The following is a 21,233-nucleotide window of genomic DNA, read 5'->3' on the forward strand; positions in this document are numbered from 1 at the left end:
TATTCAGCTTAAACCTCATCACATTAACTTTGTAATTACTTTTTCTTTCTGAAACAGGAGGGAAGGACAGAAGAAGTGGCCTCATTCTGACGATTCCATTATGCCTTGAACAGACGAGTATGGATGAACTGAGTGTCACATTGGACTATCTTCTAAGTATACCAAGGTGATTTAGAAGGCAGTCTGTTCAGAATGGTTTTTTCCCAGTTGTAGAAGGAATCTTTCTATTGTTTTTAATTTTATTTGCTCTTGTTTACCAAATTAATTTTAGGTAAATGTTTGTTTAGAATGTGGTACTGTCTGAGTTAGAAACACATATCCCAATAGGCTAAGGGATATGTACTAAGGCTTGTCTGTGTCCTTTTGTGTCCTTGTGTTCTCCTTTCTTGAGATAGCTTTTTTCATAATTTCTTTTTAATGACAATGCACTTAAATTGCTAGAGTAAATTAATGAGCCATTCAAACCAAACTCCCAAGCTTGCAAGGGCAGCATTGCCCATTGTCCTTTCTGTGCTACATGCCTAAGCTTTGTAGCTTATAGGGCTTCAGTTTAAAAGTGCACTAAAAGTTAAAAATATACAGTCTTAGCGAAGTTAGTGAGCAGCTTGTGGTACTGCTTAAATGTGCTGCCTAACAACTTGAGTATCCTGTCATCCATAGCTTACTGTAAAATCATTGTTGTTCAAATTCTGTGCATGTGCCACTGACAGCTTATAGTGACAGTTTTTGATCCTGGCTTAGTTACCTCTATTTCTTTTTTCTTAAGATCCAGGGATTGATCTTTATCATATTTTTTTTCTGTCATGTGCCACTGCTTTATAAAGAAAAGGAGCTTCTCAGATGAATGTTTGTTTTTATATCTTTTCAAATCTCTCTTCTGGAAACAGAGCAACAGTGGCATAACTAAAGATATCCAGTGTACTTTGCATGTTTTAATCTATAAATGTTTATAAAAGACAGTTAAGGGATCCGGTGTTGGGGTTTTTTGGTAGATTAGACTTTTAACGATCCTGATTGGTGAGAGAGAAGCAAAGAATAAATTCAGGTTATTTAAAAGTAAAACATCAGGCGGTATATGAATATACTGCAAGGCATTTTAATTGTTTAAGTTTGAGGGTTTTTTTAAACAGCTTGTTGTCTTTTGTAAAGTGGTGAAGCACCAAATGGTCGTCCATACAAGTCATGTCATTGACTTAAGGACTTGGCCATATTTGTGGAACAGATGCAGGCATTCTTGTTCTAGTAAGCATTAATTATTCCACAGTCTCATCCTGATGTATGTCTTTACATACATTAGTGTAACAAAAACTGTCTAAAAGCTGAACCAAAGTGTTCTTTGTACTCAGTAGAAACTGGGAAATCTATCTGAAAGTGAAGCCAGTGTTCCCACATTTAATGCTCTGTGTCAGTTGTGGAAAAAATGACCTCTCTTCTATGATGGCAGTATGGAAAAATCATTGTCGTTTTTGTTCACATGTTGTTTTTCAGTGGGAAATGCAAACTTTGGCCTAAGCGCTTCTCTTTTTTTTGTTCTGGAAAGACTTGCTGAACAGTGTTTGGGGAAAATTGGGCTGAGGGATGGATGTTGTCCCAAACCCCAAAACCTGTCCAAGCAACATTAATACTACTTTTTTCCCCAAGTTCTGTGTGTAAGGTAACGTAATATGTTTGACTTTTAATTCAGTTCTGTGTGGCATATGATGTAACTACAACTGGTTTGAGATCTGCAGTCTAGAATGGATTGCTGTCTGTGTTCAAAATTTGAGAGGCTTAACTGCTTAAAGTGTCTTGGGTAGAATTTATTTGGAATAAGTGTGTAAAGCCATTCTAAAATTTCAGACAGCTTATTCCTAGTGTTGAAGTATGCTTTTATGCCTTTCTTTGATGGTATTTAAAATTCTGAGATTCTGAAGAGGTCTGTTCAGAACTGAAGAATAAAAGTGGCAACATTATGATATTGTCTGTTCACACTAAAGTTTGCTTCCTTTGTTGTATTCTCTTTATTGTGGCTCAAATCACCAAGCTTTTTGCTTTTTATTTTAACTTACCTACAAGCACTTGCATTGGCTAACCTTTCTAGAAGTGGTGGGTCACTTCTGAATTGACTTGGTTGTGTATTTTGTTGGGTTTGTTAGGGTTTTAATAGGGTAGTAGTAGAGGGGCAGATGCTGATACTGCTCGATTCCAGTGAGCCTAAGTCATGTCTCAAAATGCTGTAGTAACACTCTTCACCTCATTCTTCAAAGCAATTCTTTGAGTTGGTTTTTGATTGGAAATTGCACTAGTAAAGCCTGAATCTTCAGACTGCTTCCAGAAAAATCATATGTGTGATCTTAGAGGTTCCTTAAAACCAAAAGCATTCATGGACTGTTTAAATAGCCAAGTTTAATTATTTTTTTCCTAAATCGGCTAGTAAAATGCCTTTTTTCCCCATTTTTTTTTAACTTCAAAGTGAATTTGTCTGCTACCCATACCTGATGAAGCTCAGCATAAACTTGAAATAAATAACAGTTAATTTATTGTTGTGAAACATAATGCTTACTGTTGCATGCCTTGTTTTTTGTAAGCTAAGATCACAGAAGTAGCTCTGTTTTGTAATTGCAGATTTAGGAAAGATTACATAATGCTTTCCTACTGCTCATAAATGTCATGGATTTTATTTGCTTATAACTTTGCCAAAGCAAAGATGTCAGCCTGGGATGTGATATCTAGTGTGGTAACTAATGTTAAACCATGGACTCACTTGCAAGTTCTCTTCTGGATGCTCCTTGTAAAAACTGACATCCCTTTGTCTTCCTTATGACAATGTAAATTGATCTCTTTTCTGAGGATTTTGTCAATTTAATGGTTTTGAGACCTTTTCAGAGTAGCTACAGTTTAAAGAAATACTTGTATTATGAGATATACTTCAGTCTAGTGAAAAATTGTAATTTGTAATATCTAATAATATGCTGGAGCATTAAAATTGGAAGTTATTTTATAAATGAGTAAACTTAAAGTTTATATGACAGTGTTTATGTAAGGAAAAAAGCTGTGTAGTTGTATTTTACAGTAGGCTTGATACCTGAAGTTGGCATGGTATGACACTTGTTAGAGTGAATTTTATGTTTTTCTAAGTGGTTTTTTTTCTTTTAGTGAGAAGTGTAAAGCTCGAGGATTCACTGTCATAGTGGATGGCAGAAAATCTCAGTGGAATGTGGTAAAGACAGTTGTGTTAATGCTCCAGGTAAATAAATATTTATACATTCATAGTTGACTGATCAGTTTTATGGATGTGAACCCAATGGCTGTGTTATTGTAGAGACAGTAATTTCCTTAAACTGTGGTTCTGTGACGAACTCTGTACAGCAGGAAGAAATTCTGAAAAGCAGATGTTACAGCTCACTCAAGTGAGATACAAATTCTTTATATGCTGAGAACACGCAGTTGTAGACCTTTTTCTGAAATGGAGGATTAGTTAAAAGAGTACACAAGTATGCTCCTGGTATCACCAACTATGAGCAGTAGGAATGTGTGCAGGGCTGCAGTTCACACAGATATTGCAGCTGAGCAGGTTTTGATGCAATATATGCTATACTGCCTGGGTTCCTTTGCAACAGGGTATAGTTGACTTAGTTGTGGATCATAGTTCCAATTACAAACTATGTTCTGTGTACCTCAAAAAGTAGGAGAAGAAGAAAAGTGACAATTTCCAATAAAAAAATTTAAAAAAATATTATTTTAACTCTTCAGAACTGTGGGCTTACAAATAGAGTCTTATTTCTGCTGGACAGTATAGATTATCTTCTAGTCTCAGTGATCAAATAAAGTGTGAGATACAGTATTTCTAACACATCAGAACACTCAGACTACTGCCTTTCTTACTGCACAGATGGTTCCACTTTATCAGAGTAGTTTTCCTCTCAGACTTAGGTGAAGCCTCTGAAAGTGTGTCAAATATAAATAATTTTTTTTTTTGTCCTGCTGGGTCATTGTTGCTTCTGGGTTTTGAAGTCTGTGTCAAGGTGTCTTTCACCTATTCTTGACTAAGATGGTTTTCCTATGAATAGAGTATTTGAGTTGCTTGTGTTCAGATTATGATCTTGACTGGGTTTTGCTTCAGCCGCTGTGTGGTTGTGAGGTTCAGTGGGAGCTGCAGCTAGTGGGGAAGGTCAGCTCTTTGCCCACACTCTTATTTCCCTGGCTTCCTGGCAGCACTCATCCTGCCTCTGCAAAGCTTGCAGAAATATGGGTTGCCCATCTGTGTCTTGAGTTTGAGAAGGAAGCAATAAAGAAGATTTTGCTATGTGAATTGATCACTTGTGCAGATCACATGAGATTTCTGTCTGCTTCATCATTTGCAGTTCTCAAAACCACTTCTGTGTTCAAAGTATTGTGTACTTGTAAGTAGTTTTTGCATATTTGTTAAAATGGTGCAAGAATGCATTGGGGCTTTTTGTTGCTGATTTCTTTAACTTCTTCTCAATTAATTTTTTATTAATAAAATTAGATATTTAAAGAGAAATCCCATAGGTTGTCACCTTTATATCGCTCCTCTGATTAACTTTTACTTATTGCTATAGCTCATGAGTTTAGAGTAATCAAGAGTATTTGTTCCTTGATCTACATTCAGTGTGACATCATAAAATCAACTTAGTAGATTAAATTACTGGTTTAGTCTGAGAAATGTTTTCCTGGTAGTATTTTAAATTATTTGAAATGTCAATATTCAACCTTTTCATTTTAGTCCAAGTAAAATGTACTGAAGAAGTATAGGATATAATCTTGACATGTAATCTGATAACAAATATACAATTTTTTCCTAGCTTTATGATTACAGTTTCCTTCTACTTAGAAGATAACATTGGTGGAAAACTCTGTTTTTAACATTTCTTTTTCTTTTTAATGAACTACCATAAATTAAATTGAGTCTAGCCAATAGTTCATTTTTCTGTACTAACATAGCATAGATGGTTTGTCCTTAGGACTGGGAGTAAAGAGGTTATATTTTCTTTTCAGTTTTGACACTGTTTGCTATGAAATCTTGTGCAATGTTATGAAGCAGAATGGAGAAAATTTGTCATGTAGATGAAGCAGACTTCAATTTCTGTCTGCAATTTTTACATTCTTGTACAGGTGATGAAATCTAAGCGGAATTCAGTTCTGTGGTAAATGAAGGTTTAATCTTGAATGTTTTACTTATTTTCTGATTTGTGTTACAGAATGTTGTTCCAGCTGAGGTGTCACTTGTTTGTGTAGTAAAGCCAGATGAATTTTGGGATAAGAAGGTTACACATTTCTGCTTTTGGAAAGAGAAAGATAGACTTGGCTTTGAGGTATGTTGAGCTTTTGTCTACTTCAGTCAAAAATACTGTTTCTAAAATTCTGATGTAATTGGATGACAACTAAAGTGTCTTTAAAATACCTGTATTCCTGATGCTTTGTGGATAACCTTAACAAACCACTGTGGCTTTTTAACTTTTTCCATTTTTAATGAGACTTTCTTCATTGAATATTCTTAACTTAAGAATGTGTGGTATTTAATTCTTTGCTTAGCAAGAAAATACATATTGTGGGTGTTTTGAGTTGGAAACAGTTGTACAGAATTTAGTGTGAAATTTTTCATGACTTCTCTAATAGGCTGTAGAGATACATGTTGTATGGTGTCACTCTATCAGCTGTAACCATTCTGACAAATATCTTGTTGGTGTTGCATGCATCTTCTCTCATTTTGTGAGTTCTTTGACATCAGAAACAGGTTATAGATCCCTTGCCAAATACAAGCTGACACTGTTCTGAGTTGTGAGGCAGAGTGTGTACGAGAGACTACAAGTTAATGTTAGCGCTTCGCTTGTTATCTCTGTCTGGGAGGTTAATGGAAACCTCAATTTTCCCTATTTTTTTAGAAAATATCTGTGTCATCAAACTTTCCACTCATTTTTTAAGCTAATCTTGTTTGAACCACAGCAGGCATGTAGCATGCAGCCCAGTCACGGTGTCCTTAATCAAAAACATGAGTGTGGTGCTGCCCACTTTTATAAACTAGCATATTGTTTGGAGCCACATCCAAGATGACAATTTAAAAAGCCTCTGAACTAACCATCTGTACTCAAAAATATGATTTAAGAGCTGCAGTTTAGAAAGTGACTTAAGTTTGCAATATTCAGTTTCACACAGATCTTTCACAACATAAGGTAAATGTCAGAGTCCAGAGAGCAGCAGTAATAAAGGCAAAGCCCCTCTTTAGAAGATGCTACTGTGTGATTTAGGCTCTCTTTCCCAGCTAAACTCCTGTAAATAAAGATCTTGGGTAAGTTCAGGAAGTCTTTGAAGTTGTGATATGAAAGTATGTGACATAGTAGCAGTTAGTGTATACATGATGGGGTTGCTAGTTTGGAAGTTAGTCCTTCCAGAAGGTTCTTCCTGGGTTTTTCTTTAACATGACTCAGCTAGAATGTGTTTTTAGACAAATAAGCAGAAAGCTTACAGAAAATATATCAACAAAGCAAGGATAATTTTACATGATAATAATAAAAGGATTTTTTGTTTCACTTCAAGGTTTGGCTGTCATTAAATGATAATCCTTTAATTTAGTAATCTTAGTAATTTTATAAAGCATGTTCCGTGCTAGTAATGACGTTGGCATTGTTGGCATAGACCACTGGAATTATGTAACCAAACCTTTTGGTTTCTGTTACTTGGTTGCAGTCAGGAAAACTGTTTCAGTAAAAATGACCCACCTTCTCTGGGCTCCAAATATTTGTGTCACAGACAGGAGTATATCTTTCCTCTGTTCCAATATGAGTGCAGAGCACTGATAAGGCTATGGAAGGCTCCAACTCAGGCACAAATCCACAGCTGCATAATTTTGCATTGCTGGCAGTAAAAACAAACAACACCCAACTCATGTTTTGGATCACAGGTTAGATTTGTGTAACTGCTAGGGAAATTCAGGATTGGTTTTGCGCCAGTGAAATAGTTATGAACTGAAAATTGTAAATAAAATATGAAATCTTTTTATTTACTTGAGTGTAATCTCATTTGAAGTAAATGCTGTGTAACTGTGATTTCTAATGGGGCATCACATCTACCTCCTATTTCCTACTACCTGATCTGTTCTTAATACCTTGCTTAATGTTCCCATATGAAGCCATTAATCACAATGTCTTCCTTTCTGTTCAAAGGCAGAGATCCTCTGCTTCAGAGTGAGTTGTGGTGATGATGAGTTGCAAAACACTGAAAGTAAATGTGGGAACTGAGATCAAACAGTACTGGGTGGATAAGTACAAAGAGGTGGGCTGATTCAGCTGAGTAAAAGTTCATATCTTTATTTCTGGTTAGTATTAGTGTTGGTTTTGGACCTGCCTCAGGACAATTCCCTTTTGTCCTCCAGCAGAACTTTCTTCTGTAACTTCATTCCTCCCTTATTAGCAATCAGTTCATGTGTTAATTGAAGCAGTTTTATCTGGTGCTCTGCCATGCTTCATAAGAGGAGAGTTGTCTTAATTGTTATAAAGCTGTCTTTCAGCTGAAATGTTACATATATGACACTGTAATACTTAATACTGTTAATGCTTTAAAAGATTGAAGAACAGGATTTGAGTGTAAAAATTGCTGTGTTTTAGACAGTTGGGAGGTGGTACTTTTTGGTTTTTTATTAATGTACTCTACATAGTAATGTGAAACCAATCACTCTTTTAGTAAATGTAGTGTGTTGTATTTGAGAGTGAGCTTTTCTTATGAGAACAACGAGCGTAACTGGAAGAAAAAATTGACTATAAAAATAGAACAAATGTACAAATTTGTACACAGTGCAAAAATACCTATAGATGGGTGGGGTTATTTCACACATGTCAGTCATTTAAGGAACGTAGAAGAAAAATAATCTTTGAGTCTGATTTAGATACTAGATCAGTACTTTGAAAATCAGTTTGTCAGGAGCAGGAAAGAAGAGGATGTGCTTGCTGTTCTTATCCTTGTGGAAATCAGGGAGCAAAATTTTAAAAGTTCACTGAGGATTTGGAGAATAGAAATTAAGTGCATGAAAAAAAAAAGGAATAAGAGAATGGAAAAATTGGGTGGCAAACTACTATGAATTAGTTGAAAAAATTAGAGTGTGTAGCATAAGGATCTTTATAATCCTAAAGTCCAAAGTCTGAGTAGCTTCACACTTCTAGTGTAGCAGCTGACAGCTCTAACTCTCTAGTAAAGAGTGTCAGAAATTTCTCATGATAATTTATCTGCAGCATCTGCTCTGAAAAATCTCAAGTCTGTAATTTACCTTTTAAGAATTATGCTAATGAGCAGAGTATTACTCCACAGAATAAAGAATGAATAACACTTTGTGGGAAGTATCAAATTTGTGTCCATTTTCAGTTCAGTGTTTTAAGACCAGAATTTATAGCTGTTGTGGACTTTCCTAAAAAGGCATATAGGAGTTCCAGTCAGAATTGTTTATTTAATTGCATCTCTTTTCATCTGTATGCATCTCTGTTGCTATTTTAATATGGGAGGCAGTGTGTTCTTGGGCAAATTAGGGAATTGTCTATGAGGAGCTGGGGCATGTAAGCCTGCATTTATGTCATATCCTGAATTCTGTCCAAAGAAAGAGTGTTGAAAATTGAAGAATCTTCACCTATTTTCTCTTCTCTGAGATGTAAAAATGAGAATGTGCTAATTATTGTGAGCCTTGGATGGTAAGGTGAGTGAGTGGGTAAAACCACAAGTGAAGGAGGCAGTTCCTGGGAGTGGAGTTCATCTTGTGTTTATGAAGGTTCTGCCAACTGCTCTTGGGTTTCTAGTATGACAGATTTCTATGGCACTGGCCAGATAAATATTTACCTAGTGTTTCTTGGTGTAATGTGAAATAAAATGATCTTTGTTTAGATTAGTGTTCCATATTAAACTAATAATACCCTATGCTACTCAGTGTTTAATCAAATAGTATTTCAAAAAATGGATTGAAATAGTATTTGGCATCAAAAAATAGGATTATTCTCCTCAGGAAGAGTTAGTCTTTGCTTTACAGTTCTGTGGCAATGAAGATCATATTTAGATTGCACTTGTTTAAATTTTATATTCTCAAGGGACATGTGTATTGTTCTCTTTTGGAAAGTAACTACTGCTTTTCAGATTCAGTAGTGTGGCTACTCTGATATTACACACTTCAGGAAAAAGCTCCTTGTTACTGAAATTTTACAGCCTCCTGTTCTCAAGTAGCTCCTGGGTTTGACTCTGTAACATTTGTATTCAAGAGCTTTTTCATTTCTTCCCTTAAGAGAGAAAGTAAGTTCAGATGGATGTATTTAACATTTTGGGGACACTTTAACATGTCCTCTTGAATATCTATAATTCCTCTCTCATCTTGACTTCTGCCTCTATCTCCTTGTAGATGATCAGTGAAAATTGCAGAAAACCGCAAATGGCATAGAGAGGTCAGCTTACTGCAAACAGTAGTTAAGGCTTTTTTATTAAAAAATATACATGTTGCATGAGTCAAAAACATGTATTTTTCACTGCTGAGAAATAGAATTTTGCACTTAAGGCACAAGACTTTGCAGTCCATGTTTTTAGCTTTGTCATTCTTCTTTTGCTTGACAGCTCTTACAAAGGTTGTTTTGATTTTATTAAAAATACAGCACTTCTACTTTTCCCAAAGCACTGTTCTGGGTTATTTCTTTAAAGGCTTTCACAAGGATTTAGCAGGCCAATATTGTAAGTAAAGCAAGGATGAGAGCTGCTACCACTCCTCTGGGTTTTAAAAAGAGCTGAGTGCAGATGATGATTCTGTGACTGTGGTCAGTAGCAAACAGGACACGTTTGAAACCTGCTGCCCCTGTGAGCTTATTAGCTGTCCCTGTTGTCAGAAGTGGGTGGATCAAGTGGGAAGGGAAGCAAAGATTAAAGGATTCAATAATTTATACTTTTTTTTCCTGTTTTACCATCTGTCCAGATCTACTTGTATCTCCCTTGGGAAATTTAAGCTCTTCATTTTAATATCCAGCTATAATCTGCTGTCCAAAGGCTTTTACTTTGGGTTATGAAAGCTGCATTTTTCCCCCTTTTTCTGGAATCAACATAGTTTGACTTGGAAAAAAAAGGAAAACAAAAAATCATTACAGTTGCAAGCAAACAGGGTTATTTCTGTTTTTACAGGTGTAAATTAACTTATCTTTACCTGTGGTAATATGTTGAAGGGTGAAATTCAAAAGCAAGGATGAAACACTAATTCATAAGGGACAACTTTTTTTAGGATGTGGTATTTTGACAACTATTTTCACAAAAAGTCAAATATAATTACTCTGTTTGGATTTTAAAACATTTTGGAAACCTGACAGCAGAAGTTTGCTCAGCTTAAAGTAGAATTCAGATCTGTAAAAGTCAAGTGACTTCTTAATATTCACATTGCATTTTTCAACATTTTTTCTTCTTTGGCTCTTGGTCTGTGTACTTATGGGCTATTAATCTCTAGTAGCTGATTTACTAATTTAAAGCATATAGAGGATGTTAGGTTAGCACTGCCACTGGTTCAGGTTTAGAGCAGGAGCTAAATTCTGTTCAGGAGCCTTCATTTCTGCCACAACCTAGTCAAAAATTCAAATGTTTTCTTATATTGTGAAAAGTACACAGAGGATTTTAGCAGCTAGCCCAGTGAACAGTCAATAAAGCAGTTTAAGAAAGAAGTGCTTTTTAAATGAGAAATCTAGAGAATGAATGGGTTTGGAAATAGTGCTTTAAGTTACAACAAGGTATATTAATGGTGAAAGTTTTATTTTTCAGAGTTTTTCTAATAAGATGTAAAAAATATGGGGTTTGAGCAGATCCCTTTACTGGGTGTTTATTTATTGGCAGAAGATTATTTTTTCATATGGCTAAAATATTTTTTGTGTAGGCTTTGCTCTTTCAGAATTGTTTTATTTAAAAAAACATCTCCCTAGTGGAAGTTTGAGGGCTATCCCTTGCCCACTCTCCTTTCTGAAGGATCTCGGTTTAAAAAAATCTGAAATAAGTGGTCTCAATGCAATCCATCTATTTTGTCAGGCTACTTGGGTCTTTTCAGAACTTGTATATCAGTAATGAAAAACAGCTGCCCTGTTTGCTTTAGTTCCCATACCAGAACGTCCATACCAAAATAGGTTTTTTTTTTCTTAATGAACTTATAGAGATGGGTGTTAAAAATTACCTAAACTATTAAGTGTGCCAAAAGAAGGAAGAACAAAGGCTTTTTTTTCTCTTCTTTCTTGGATGTAGAATCCTCTGGGGTTTGGGCTGGTTACTGGCATTACCTAAAGAAACTACTAGCCAATTCCATTTACAGCAGCCATGTACCATTAAGAGTACAGGACAATTGTGTGTATTTGGATGTTGCTGAAAGGTTTTCCTCTGCAATAATAGACCATTTGTTTGGAGCTACTCTGAATTCTGTAGTTTCAGTATCTGCAGGGAAATGGAACTGGAATAGAAGTCTCTCTCTAGTTAGCCCTTTCCACATATTCTTGTGCCCTGCAAGAGTATGTGGATGATTTGATGGGTTATAGAAATTTTCTTTTCTTTTTTCTTTTGTTTCTGGTTATATATTGCCAATATGCTTGCTTCAATAGAGAGATTGTTTTTGGTTTTCTTTCCACAGGAGTTATTCCAGGCTTAGCATGTCATTCATCAAAGCAAGCTATGCTGCCAACTTTTGGTTTAGGCTTATATGAATAAGGCTCATTCAGGAGCTTCTAGAGTGCAGAAATGAAGGCAAGAATTTAGTTTTCCACCCAGCAGTGGACCTGTGTTTTCCTGTATGCCCTGATGTAGCTGATGAACTAGATTTGTCTCCTGGGTGAACGACTCAGGTTTTTAAGCATACTAAAATTTGAATTTTTGACTACTCATAGAAAGAGTACGATTGATCCAACTTTTGCTGAACATATTTGCACAGTGAATGCAGGCACTTAACTTTAATGGCACAAACTCACCTCTGGGACTGAAAGTATTGCCAGAGAGGGGTAAAAATACCGAGTGCTTTGCAGTATGATAGCCTGCTACTATATGCACTAGAAATAGATCGTGAGGTATATGACTTAATCACAAAGCATCAGCTCCCAGCAGGATGACAGATATCCAGGGAACACATTGCTTTTCCCCACTGTAAACAGATAAGGTGGTAGAGATGAAGCACTTACAGGACTATGCATGAGGCATGCATTGCATGTCAGAATTACCTGTCTGGTTGAGGCCCACGTTAATTGCAAACAGCCAAATTTCATTTAAACATTTAGCAGTAAAATCTGAATCACAGAATGATCTGTTCAGGATCTCTAGGCACACTTCTCAGATACTTAAGGAAAGTATGAGCATTACCTACAAGTGACTTCTTTTATTGTTGCAGGTTATTTTAGTATCTGCTAACAAGCTGACACGATATATAGAACCATGCCAACTAACAGAAGATTTTGGAGGAACTCTCACCTATGATCACATGGATTGGTTGAATAAGAGGCTGGTTAGTTATCTGTATTTTAGGGTTCGGGGTTTTTTTTAATGTCTCCTTCTTGAGCTCTGAAGTTTTTATTTGTGTAGGAACTGCAAAGCATGTAGGAAATGCTCACATGTATAGTTGTACAGTTCACTTACATGAATAGTCTTGTGGTAAATAACACTGCCTTTACTCAAGGGATGATCAAGCTAATGTCATCAATTTGTTGAACAACCAGTTCCTTAATGAAGCTGTTTTAGTAACACTAACTCTAGAAGAGCCTGAGTCTATGGTATAGCTGCTATAAAGGGAAATTGGCTGCTGTAGGAGAAGATCAACACAAAAAGAAAATACCTGGACTCTGCAGATCCTCCTGGGTTATCTCTTAGGTCTTGGTTCCTGTGGTTTTAAGCTGTCCTACACCAAAATCTCTGTCAATGCAGTTTCCCCACCAGACCAAGAAGCAGTAAATGTCCAGGAGCAACTACACCCTTTAATTATTAATCAGCACAAATTTAATCAGCAGAAATTTTTTAAGCAACTGTTGGGTGTGCATAGCTCTGCAGAATGTTCTTAATCTTTTCTTCATTGATACTGGCTTTTCAATTATATAAATAGAATTTTCAAAACAATCTTCATTGACACAGTGTGTTCCCTTCCTGTATAATCTGTTCTTAAAATATGTGTCTCCGTCTAAGATCTCCAGATGTGTTGCAACTGCACCTGCTTTCCTCTGAAATTTTAAGTAATCCTAGATAAGTTAAGGAAAGTTCATTGGCAAGCTATTGATTAATAATTTAATAACAGCAAAAATACCTGAAAGTTACTGTGCATGTCATGTAAGACACCCAGTTGTGCTCAGTTCTGTTAAAAAGCAAAACCAGCCCTCAGAAGTCAGGTACAGAGGAATTGTCTGAACACTGCACAGTGTCTTCACTGTACAGGTGCTATCTGAGATCAGAAGCCCCTGAGTCCAATGAAACTGATGAGGGTATTTTATTCTATATAATCTTTCTCTATAATATAATACATTTTTCTTTTATTTCAGTTATTCATTACAATATGGTCCATATTAATAGTGAGTAGAAGCTGGAATCTTTACAAAACTATTTTAATCCTTCCAAGTAAGCTGACCAGTAGTTGTGTAACATGCCTTGATTCTCTAGCATTATTAAAGGTTTAAATGAAGAATAAATATGTCCCTAAGATCTTACAGGTTTTGCAGATATCTCTATTTTTTTCAGTATTCATTATTATATTCAGTGTAATATTTACTATCACCCTAAGGAATCTTAGTGCTCTTAAGTGTTCTGTGAACAAAACTTCGTTTTCTGTTGTTTCCTCCTTACCATCTGAATGCTGGGAAATAATTACCCTGAATAGAGACTGAAGTATTCTAATGGAACTACTGAATAAACTTGCACTGATGCCTTCAGTACAGCTACCTAAAATTATTTCTTAAATTAAAACCTTGCTCTTATTTAGGTATTTGAAAAGTTCACTAAAGAATCAACATCTTTACTGGATGAGCTTGCTCTAATTAACAATGGAAGTGATAAAGGAACTCAACAAGAGAGAGAGAGGTATGTGATTCACTTTTTGAAACCAATGCTTTTGGATTATGAAATTTCATTTGAATTCCAGAAAAATAGTGAAAAAATTATATTCCTTAAATACCTTGAAATGTGTAAAGAAATTCTGAACCTATATAATGTAGACTACAAAGTACATGAGGGTGTGTGTAGATGGATGTTCATTCAACTGATTACATGCACCTCCACTTGTGTTTTGATTTAATGAGTTAAAAAAATGAGGACTTCACTAACTGAGAAAAAGCCCTAGTCTTTTAAGATCCTTAGGAAGTTCCAGCCTTAGCTGAAGTTTTTAGTGCTACTGTAACACAAATTTTAATAATGTGTTCATTTTTTTTTCAAAGATCAATAGATTTGAACTTCCTTCCATCAGTTGATCCTGAGACGGTATTGCAGACAGGTATAGTAAGTCAAAAAATTAGAATGTTGGTCAGTAAAGTGACATAATTCATTTTAGGCCCCAAGTGGAAGCATAGAGGGCACAGTTGTTATCTTACCCATCTTCACAATGTAAAGAGCTTATTGGCTACTGTAATCTTTGCGTTAAAAAAAGTGATGCTAAGAAATGGAAGAACTCCAAACATGTCTTTTTAAGTACTTTTTTTATAATCCCACTAACATCTTTACAATATTACCATAACTATTATGTTTAATTTTTGGAATGCTTTGTCTCTAGCTGATGTCAATATATTTGCCTTATAGAATGGATTCATCTCAGTAGCCACCAAATGGTTACAATACAGAAAGCACTTTCCTGCACAATTCTGACAATTTACATCAGTCTAATTCTGGACTGATCATCTGTCAGAAAAGTTAAGCATACTTGGCTTCTTGGACTCTCCATTCAGCATTAAATGAGTTGGGATGCTTTAACAGGTTGGGTTTAGGGTGAATTTCCTATTTGCAATAAAGTATAATAGTCTCTTGATTTGGACTGGAACTTTTTTTTTTGTGTGTGTCTTTGTGGAATAAGTAATGCATAGTGTTAGGTGATGATCAGAGTCTGAGTGCTTAGAATTTTTACCTTATAACCTCCTAAAGGTAATGTGTGGATCACATTAAATATATATCACAGTGCCTTTATGTGCCCTCTATGTAAAAATTCAGCTCATCTAGATGTGGGATAATACTGGTTTAAGTTAAATGAGGAACAAAAATTTCTTACTCTGGTCTTTGAAGCTTTTAAAACATGAAGTGTCTGTAGACAGTGTCACTAGATTTCAGCCTAATTGTGTATCCTTGTCTAATAGTAAAGATCTTTGGACAAAACAGCACTTCAATTTTGTGTAAGCAGATGGCTCCTTAGCCCATTAGTTTATATGCATTCTCTGTTTTCTTAATTCTGGTAATAATTTTTTTCTCGTGGTACAAAGTTTCATAACTTCCATGGGACTGGGTGATCCTTATGGCTCCTTTCCAGCTCAGCATATTCTGTGGCTAAATCATGGGAGTTTTAAGAGGCACCCTTTCTCTGTTAGAGTCACTGTACTGAAAGGCTGAGAAAAAGAGAGATTAAACTCTCCCCAATTAAATTCTTATCTCCTAAGGACAGTTGTGAACAGAGGGTTTAGATAAAAGGCTTCTGTCTTCCATGACTACAGATACTGCTCTTTTCACAAGCTCCAAATCCATATATATGGATCTATGGTTCATAGAATTTGTTAAGAACATAGTTTAAAAAGATGGTTTTACCTGGAAAAATGGTGATCCTTTGCTGCTGAAACAAGACAATAAAATTTCAGAATTACCCCAGTAGAACAAACTTGTAAAAGCCTAAGTCTGTTTGCTCTGCAGCTCTCTGTGCCTATTTGTGGAGTATTATAAAAGATGAAATCCATGATGTTTGTGCTATAGTACAGCAAAATGTATTTGAATTCTTGAGACACTTCCATTTCATAGTAATATGTGCTGAGTAATTTAAAGTTGTTTGCTGCAATCTTCAAAGCCCTTGGCATTTTTAATGTCTCAATAATAGCAGTTGAGCTTAGTCTTTTGTTTCTGCCTTTTCCTTGAGGTATTACTATTACTCAAGTTGTAGGGTTTTTCCTTTAGTGAACTGTTGTGTTACCATTTTAAGACCTGCAGAACTAATGATCTCCAGCTGGCATGTTTTCACTTTCACACTAACATCTCTTCAGTGACCAAACACTGTTTTATTTTAACTGTTTCAATGAGCTTTTGAGGAACAAATTGATGGTCTGGGTTTACTTGTAGTGTCATGTTTACATACTGAGAACTTTAACACAACAATAACATTCTTCAAGCAGTTTAGGCAAAAGATTAAATAGTCAAAATATACTTTTTTTGTGTACACTGCGCTCTAGAGAATCTGTACCCTGATATGATGCTTAAGAGCACAAAGAAAAGGGCAAGACAGGTGAGAACAGAATACTGAAAAATTAGTTATTATTCAGCTTCACACTCTCTATGAAGGGGTTGTACTTGCTATAAAAATCCTGAAAGACAACAGAGAAATTATGTAGTCAGATTTTTAGTGCCTCTGGAGCATTCATTCAATATAAGAACATGAATTGTTTGAGAGAAATACTTTGGATGCTACTCACCATTTTGAAATAAATCAGAATACTTCAGTTTTCTGAAGTATTGTTTCAGACTCAGGATCGTGCTTTCAATTTTCCTTACATTAATCAATGCTATTGTCAATTTGAATGTTAGTCACAATATCTCGTTTATATATCTGAAATATACCACATTTCTTTTCCTCTGTTTTATGACTGATCCAGCCCTACAAACTGTGACCAAAGCTCTGCATGAAATTGTATCATTAAATGTGCCCAATGTATGAAAGGTCATTAGCTGCAAAAATGCACTGCTGATGGTTTAAAAGCAGGCAATCTTACTGCTAATTTTTGTGGGGTTTTTCTTTGAATCTAGATTAACCACAACATTCTGTGTATTCCTGAAGGTCACGAGTTGCTGTCTGAGTTGCAGCAGCGTCGGTTCAATGGATCCGACGGAGGGGTCTCCTGGTCTCCCATGGACGATGAGCTGCTGGCTCAGCCCCAGGTCATGAAGCTCCTGGACTCCCTCAGGGAGCAGTACACCCGCTACCAGGAGGTTTGTAGGCAGCGAAGCAAACGCACACAGCTGGAGGAGATTCAGCAGAAGGTAATGCAGGTAAGCTTGCAGCTCTCCGTGAGTGCAGTGAGGTGGTTTTGAGCTCAAGTCGCAGACTGTGATTTCTGCAAAAGTCAGAGGGGAGACCTTCATGCCTCCTGTCACTTCACAAATGTCAGTGTGCTGGTTTCACACAGTGCTTTACATTGTGGCTGCCACAGTGACCTTACAAAGGCTGTTCTGATACGTGGAGGTTGCTATAAATGTGCTCTCTTGCTTTGGGGCTGTCCCTTTGCTGGGCACTGTGGCAGTGCATGGCTGCACTGCTGGAGGTGCAAATGCCTGCCCTTCTGGCAAAGAGAGGAACACCTTTGTCTGAACATCAACTTTGCTTTGCTTCCCCTGCCCACATCATTTAAAGTTCCTGTTACTGAAGATAAGCCATTATTTATTCCTTTATTTGTCTGATGCTTGGTGGTTTAACCTAAGCTGAAGTGCTTAAACTGTCTGTATTTCAGGAACACCCTGACAAGAATGAATATAAACTTCCTAATCAATTGCATGTTAAAGGTCATGATGAACTGGCTTGGTCCTTTGGAAACAGCCATGTAATTAGCACTTCCAACATTTTCACAGCAGAGTCTCAGTAGAGAAAATCAAGGAAATGGAATTAATTTATTCGTCTTGTGTTTATCATTTGAAATTAGATATGTGTATTTTTAAGATTCTGCATAGTTTGAATATGCAGAAAATTGACTAGATAATTGCTTTTAACCTTTCAACATTGGCATTTCTAATGCATGAGGGGAGTGCATGTCGAGTACTTGCACTTTACAGCATTGTAGATATGGGTAAAAATAAAAACTAATCAATTTTGTGATGTCTAGCATTGAAATTAGAAATCTACTGAGGAGATAATTTTAATTTCTATAGCAATTTGATTACTGTAAAAAAATCTAAAAAGCAGATGTCATTTGTTGATATATTGAGCTGGAAGTATTAAAAATATATGAGAGATTAATATAATCCTATATAGAGCATATCAGCGCAGCTGTGGATATAATCAGGTGAAGTTTTTTTCCTGTGTTTAAGTTTTAGTGGTTGAGTAAGAGTAATTTTTATTGTACTTTGGCAAACTTGCATTGTTAATGCATTTAAGTAGAATAGTTTACCATTACTCAGCCTCATTTTGCAATATTTGTAGTAGAAATAGTTACTTGTTTGCTGTGTGTACACTACAGATGTTACCTGGCAAGTGAACTGAGTTTCAGTACACAGGAAGAATGTGTTTTGCTCTTTTGCCAAATGAATCAGCTTTTTTTAAAGTGTGTTTAAAAGCTTTCTAAATGGCATACAAATATTTGAGGAAAACTTACTAAATCTGGGAAATTATTTCATTTACTTTGGGTTTACAGCAAAAAAATTAGGCTAATAGAAGGAGTTAAAGGCTAAAAGTAGGAAGCTAATGATGTACAGAAGGAAGCCAATAGAGGCAAAGTGCCATGGAATTTATTTAAAATAAACAGAAGTTGCCATATAACAGTACTTGCAGTACTTTAATTAGTGGGTGTTTTTCCCTGGTGTTGCTGGGGGTTTTTTTGTGCGTGTTTTAATCTTCTGCTAGCATTCTTTACAGTTACATTCATATTTCATTATTTGTACACCATCTTATATTGCTAACCACTCCTGGATTGCTTTTGTGTTCCTGTTTCAATTTCACTATTTGCTGCTTGTCGCTACTGTGGCATGCTTAGTTCTTACTCCTCTCTCCAGGCCCTCTTAAGCCAAAACCAATTCTCTCCCTTATGCCTTCAATATCCTATCCTCTCTTTTGAATTACCCCTTTTGCTTCTCTTCCAAGGTTTTGTTTCCCTCTCTTTTGTCTTTAATTTTGTAATGTAAAGGCTGCAGTGATTGTCAGATGTTTTGTAATAGGCAATTTTTCTAAATGCTCCTTATTATTGTAACTCTGACGGATAAGATAAACTCTGGCTTTGTCCCTCATTAGGCAGAGGTGTTAATTACTATGTTTCTAATCTTAATTCACAAAAATAACTGTGACCGCTTGCAGTAGTCCTGTCATTAATGATTTTAAAGTTTATTTTATGAAAATTACATCACATTTTTCTGCATGTCCCCTAGTAATTCTTCCCTCCTCAGTTTAGGCATCTGTCACAAGAACAGCCATGTGCTGGCCTAAGCAGTTGCAGAGTCAATGCAGTAGTCGCTGGAAACTTGTAATGGGGAGGTGGTCTTGGCCGGATAGGGCAACTGCTAAGCAGTAGCCTTGTCCACTGTTTCAGACTTGCATGAGAACTGTCATTTCCATGTGGAAGTTTTCCAGGCCACTGTGACCTTAGAGGGGGACATCTGGGTCCCTTCACTTCTAGGTCAGTTCCATATTTAACCCATAACAGCTGTGCAGAGGTGCTGAGCACAACAGGAAGTTTCTCTTTAAACAAAAAGAACCTGCAACTGTAGAGTCCTAATTTGTCCTAGAAATGATAAAACCAAGGAAGACTGAGAATGCTTTTGGAGCAATGAATATATGCTCTGAAACAGTGCTTTGGCATGGGGCAATAAAGGGCAGTGGGAAGGCAGATATGTAATGACTCAGAGATGGAATGCATTGAGCAGCCTTCTGTAATGATGATTGTTCTTGATTGCTGTTGCAGGGCAGTCTAGCAGCACTAGGAAAATGGTCCAATTAGTCCCTGTTTCATTTGTCTTTGTGGTTGTGGGGTTACATTGTGTGTTGTATTATGTTTCCTGAAAATCTGTGTGAAGCTGTTTTGTGATTGATGTTTAAACAAAACTAACATTAAAGAGAGGAAGCTGGCTTCCTATGCCTTCTTATTAAGGTTCAGAATCTAGAGGTATTCCTGCATTTCATTACTTCAGGACTCCAGTACTAAGTGACTTCTGCACTTGGTTTCATTGCATCAATATCTGTGTTCCACATATTTAAAAATTTATCAGGAAATTTTTCCACAGCTATCATCTGATAATTCAGATTTGTGTAAAGAAACCAAAATTTGAGACATTCTGCTTTGCTTTGAATAATATTTGCATCAAAAAAAATTGTTTTAATATAATAATAAAAGAAATCCAATACTGTAGTCCAAAGTTGTGTTGCTGCGACCCTGCAAACACAAATTCCGTGAGATGTGGCTACAAAAACTCAGTAACAGGTTTCTGTTATTTGAATAGAGCAAGTTACTGTGTGAGTTTAATTTTGATACAAGTAAGTATCCTGTCCTTGAGTGTTAGTTTATTCAGCAAAAAAAGGAGAAAGCTCTCAGGTGTGCGGCTGAGTACAACTGTGCGTTGTAATCACTTGGGCAAAAAAAAATTCTGTTTTGAACAGAAGATGTTCATTATCATTGTGTTTTGAGCTCTTTATTGACAAGAGATATGAAATGACAATTGTCTATTTGAAAAATCTTGTCATAGCTGCCACCTGTTTTCGTGAAGCTGACAGGCTAAGGTTAATGAAAAGTAGTTTCTGCTTAAAACTTTGAAGGATGTGAATGGATTCAACAAGATTTTTACAGAGCTAAAAAGATCTGGTTTTTTCATAAACATGCTTTTTAAAATGTCTTTTTGTGTTACAAAATTCTGCTTATACCAGTTTTTGTATAATTGATTTGCTACTTTGTTTTTATCATCTTTATCTTTCTGACAGGTTGTCAATTGGCTTGAAGGACCTGGATCAGAACAGCTAAGAACCCAGTGGGGAATAGGAGATTCTATTAGAGCTTCACAAGCTTTGCAACAGAAGCATGAAGAGATTGAGAGTCAGCACAGTGTGAGATTTCCCATACCCTTTTCAAGTATCAAAATAATTCTAAATACATGTAGTTATGAGCAATGTATTTTTAATATGAGTATCTAGGAATTTTGCACAGTGCATGATGTTCTGAGTTACAGAGGAAATTACCTGCGCAGTTATAGAGCTAATATGGTCATATTATATCTATTTGCATATTATTTTTTCCACTGTAGAAAAATGCAGATTTCTATCTGTGATTTTTCTTGGGTTTAGTATGTTCCAGCAGTTCTTAAATTTTCATGTAGAGTAGAAGGAATAAATTTACTTTCTCCTCTCTACCAAAATGTCT

General features: G+C 36.0%; 1 protein-coding gene across 4 annotated transcripts in view; it reads left to right on the forward strand.

Moving 5' to 3' along the window:
• SESTD1 (SEC14 and spectrin domain containing 1) overlaps nt 1–21,233 on the forward strand; it is a 50,966-nt gene that overhangs the window by 15,495 nt on the left and 14,238 nt on the right. For 3 of the 4 annotated variants that reach the window (XM_030951799.1, XM_030951801.1, XM_030951800.1), the window contains 8 exons: nt 58–166; nt 3,136–3,226; nt 5,202–5,315; nt 12,356–12,469; nt 13,928–14,025; nt 14,379–14,434; nt 16,961–17,172; nt 20,798–20,920. In XM_030951799.1, coding sequence (XP_030807659.1) covers nt 58–166; nt 3,136–3,226; nt 5,202–5,315; nt 12,356–12,469; nt 13,928–14,025; nt 14,379–14,434; nt 16,961–17,172; nt 20,798–20,920 — 917 coding nt within the window. The remainder of the gene's footprint in view (nt 1–57; nt 167–3,135; nt 3,227–5,201; nt 5,316–12,355; nt 12,470–13,927; nt 14,026–14,378; nt 14,435–16,960; nt 17,173–20,797; nt 20,921–21,233) is intronic. The other variant, XM_030951802.1, reaches the window with a different exon arrangement.

This window comes from Camarhynchus parvulus, chromosome 7 (genome assembly GCF_901933205.1).
Source record: "Camarhynchus parvulus chromosome 7, STF_HiC, whole genome shotgun sequence".
Classification (NCBI taxonomy): domain Eukaryota; kingdom Metazoa; phylum Chordata; class Aves; order Passeriformes; family Thraupidae; genus Camarhynchus; species Camarhynchus parvulus.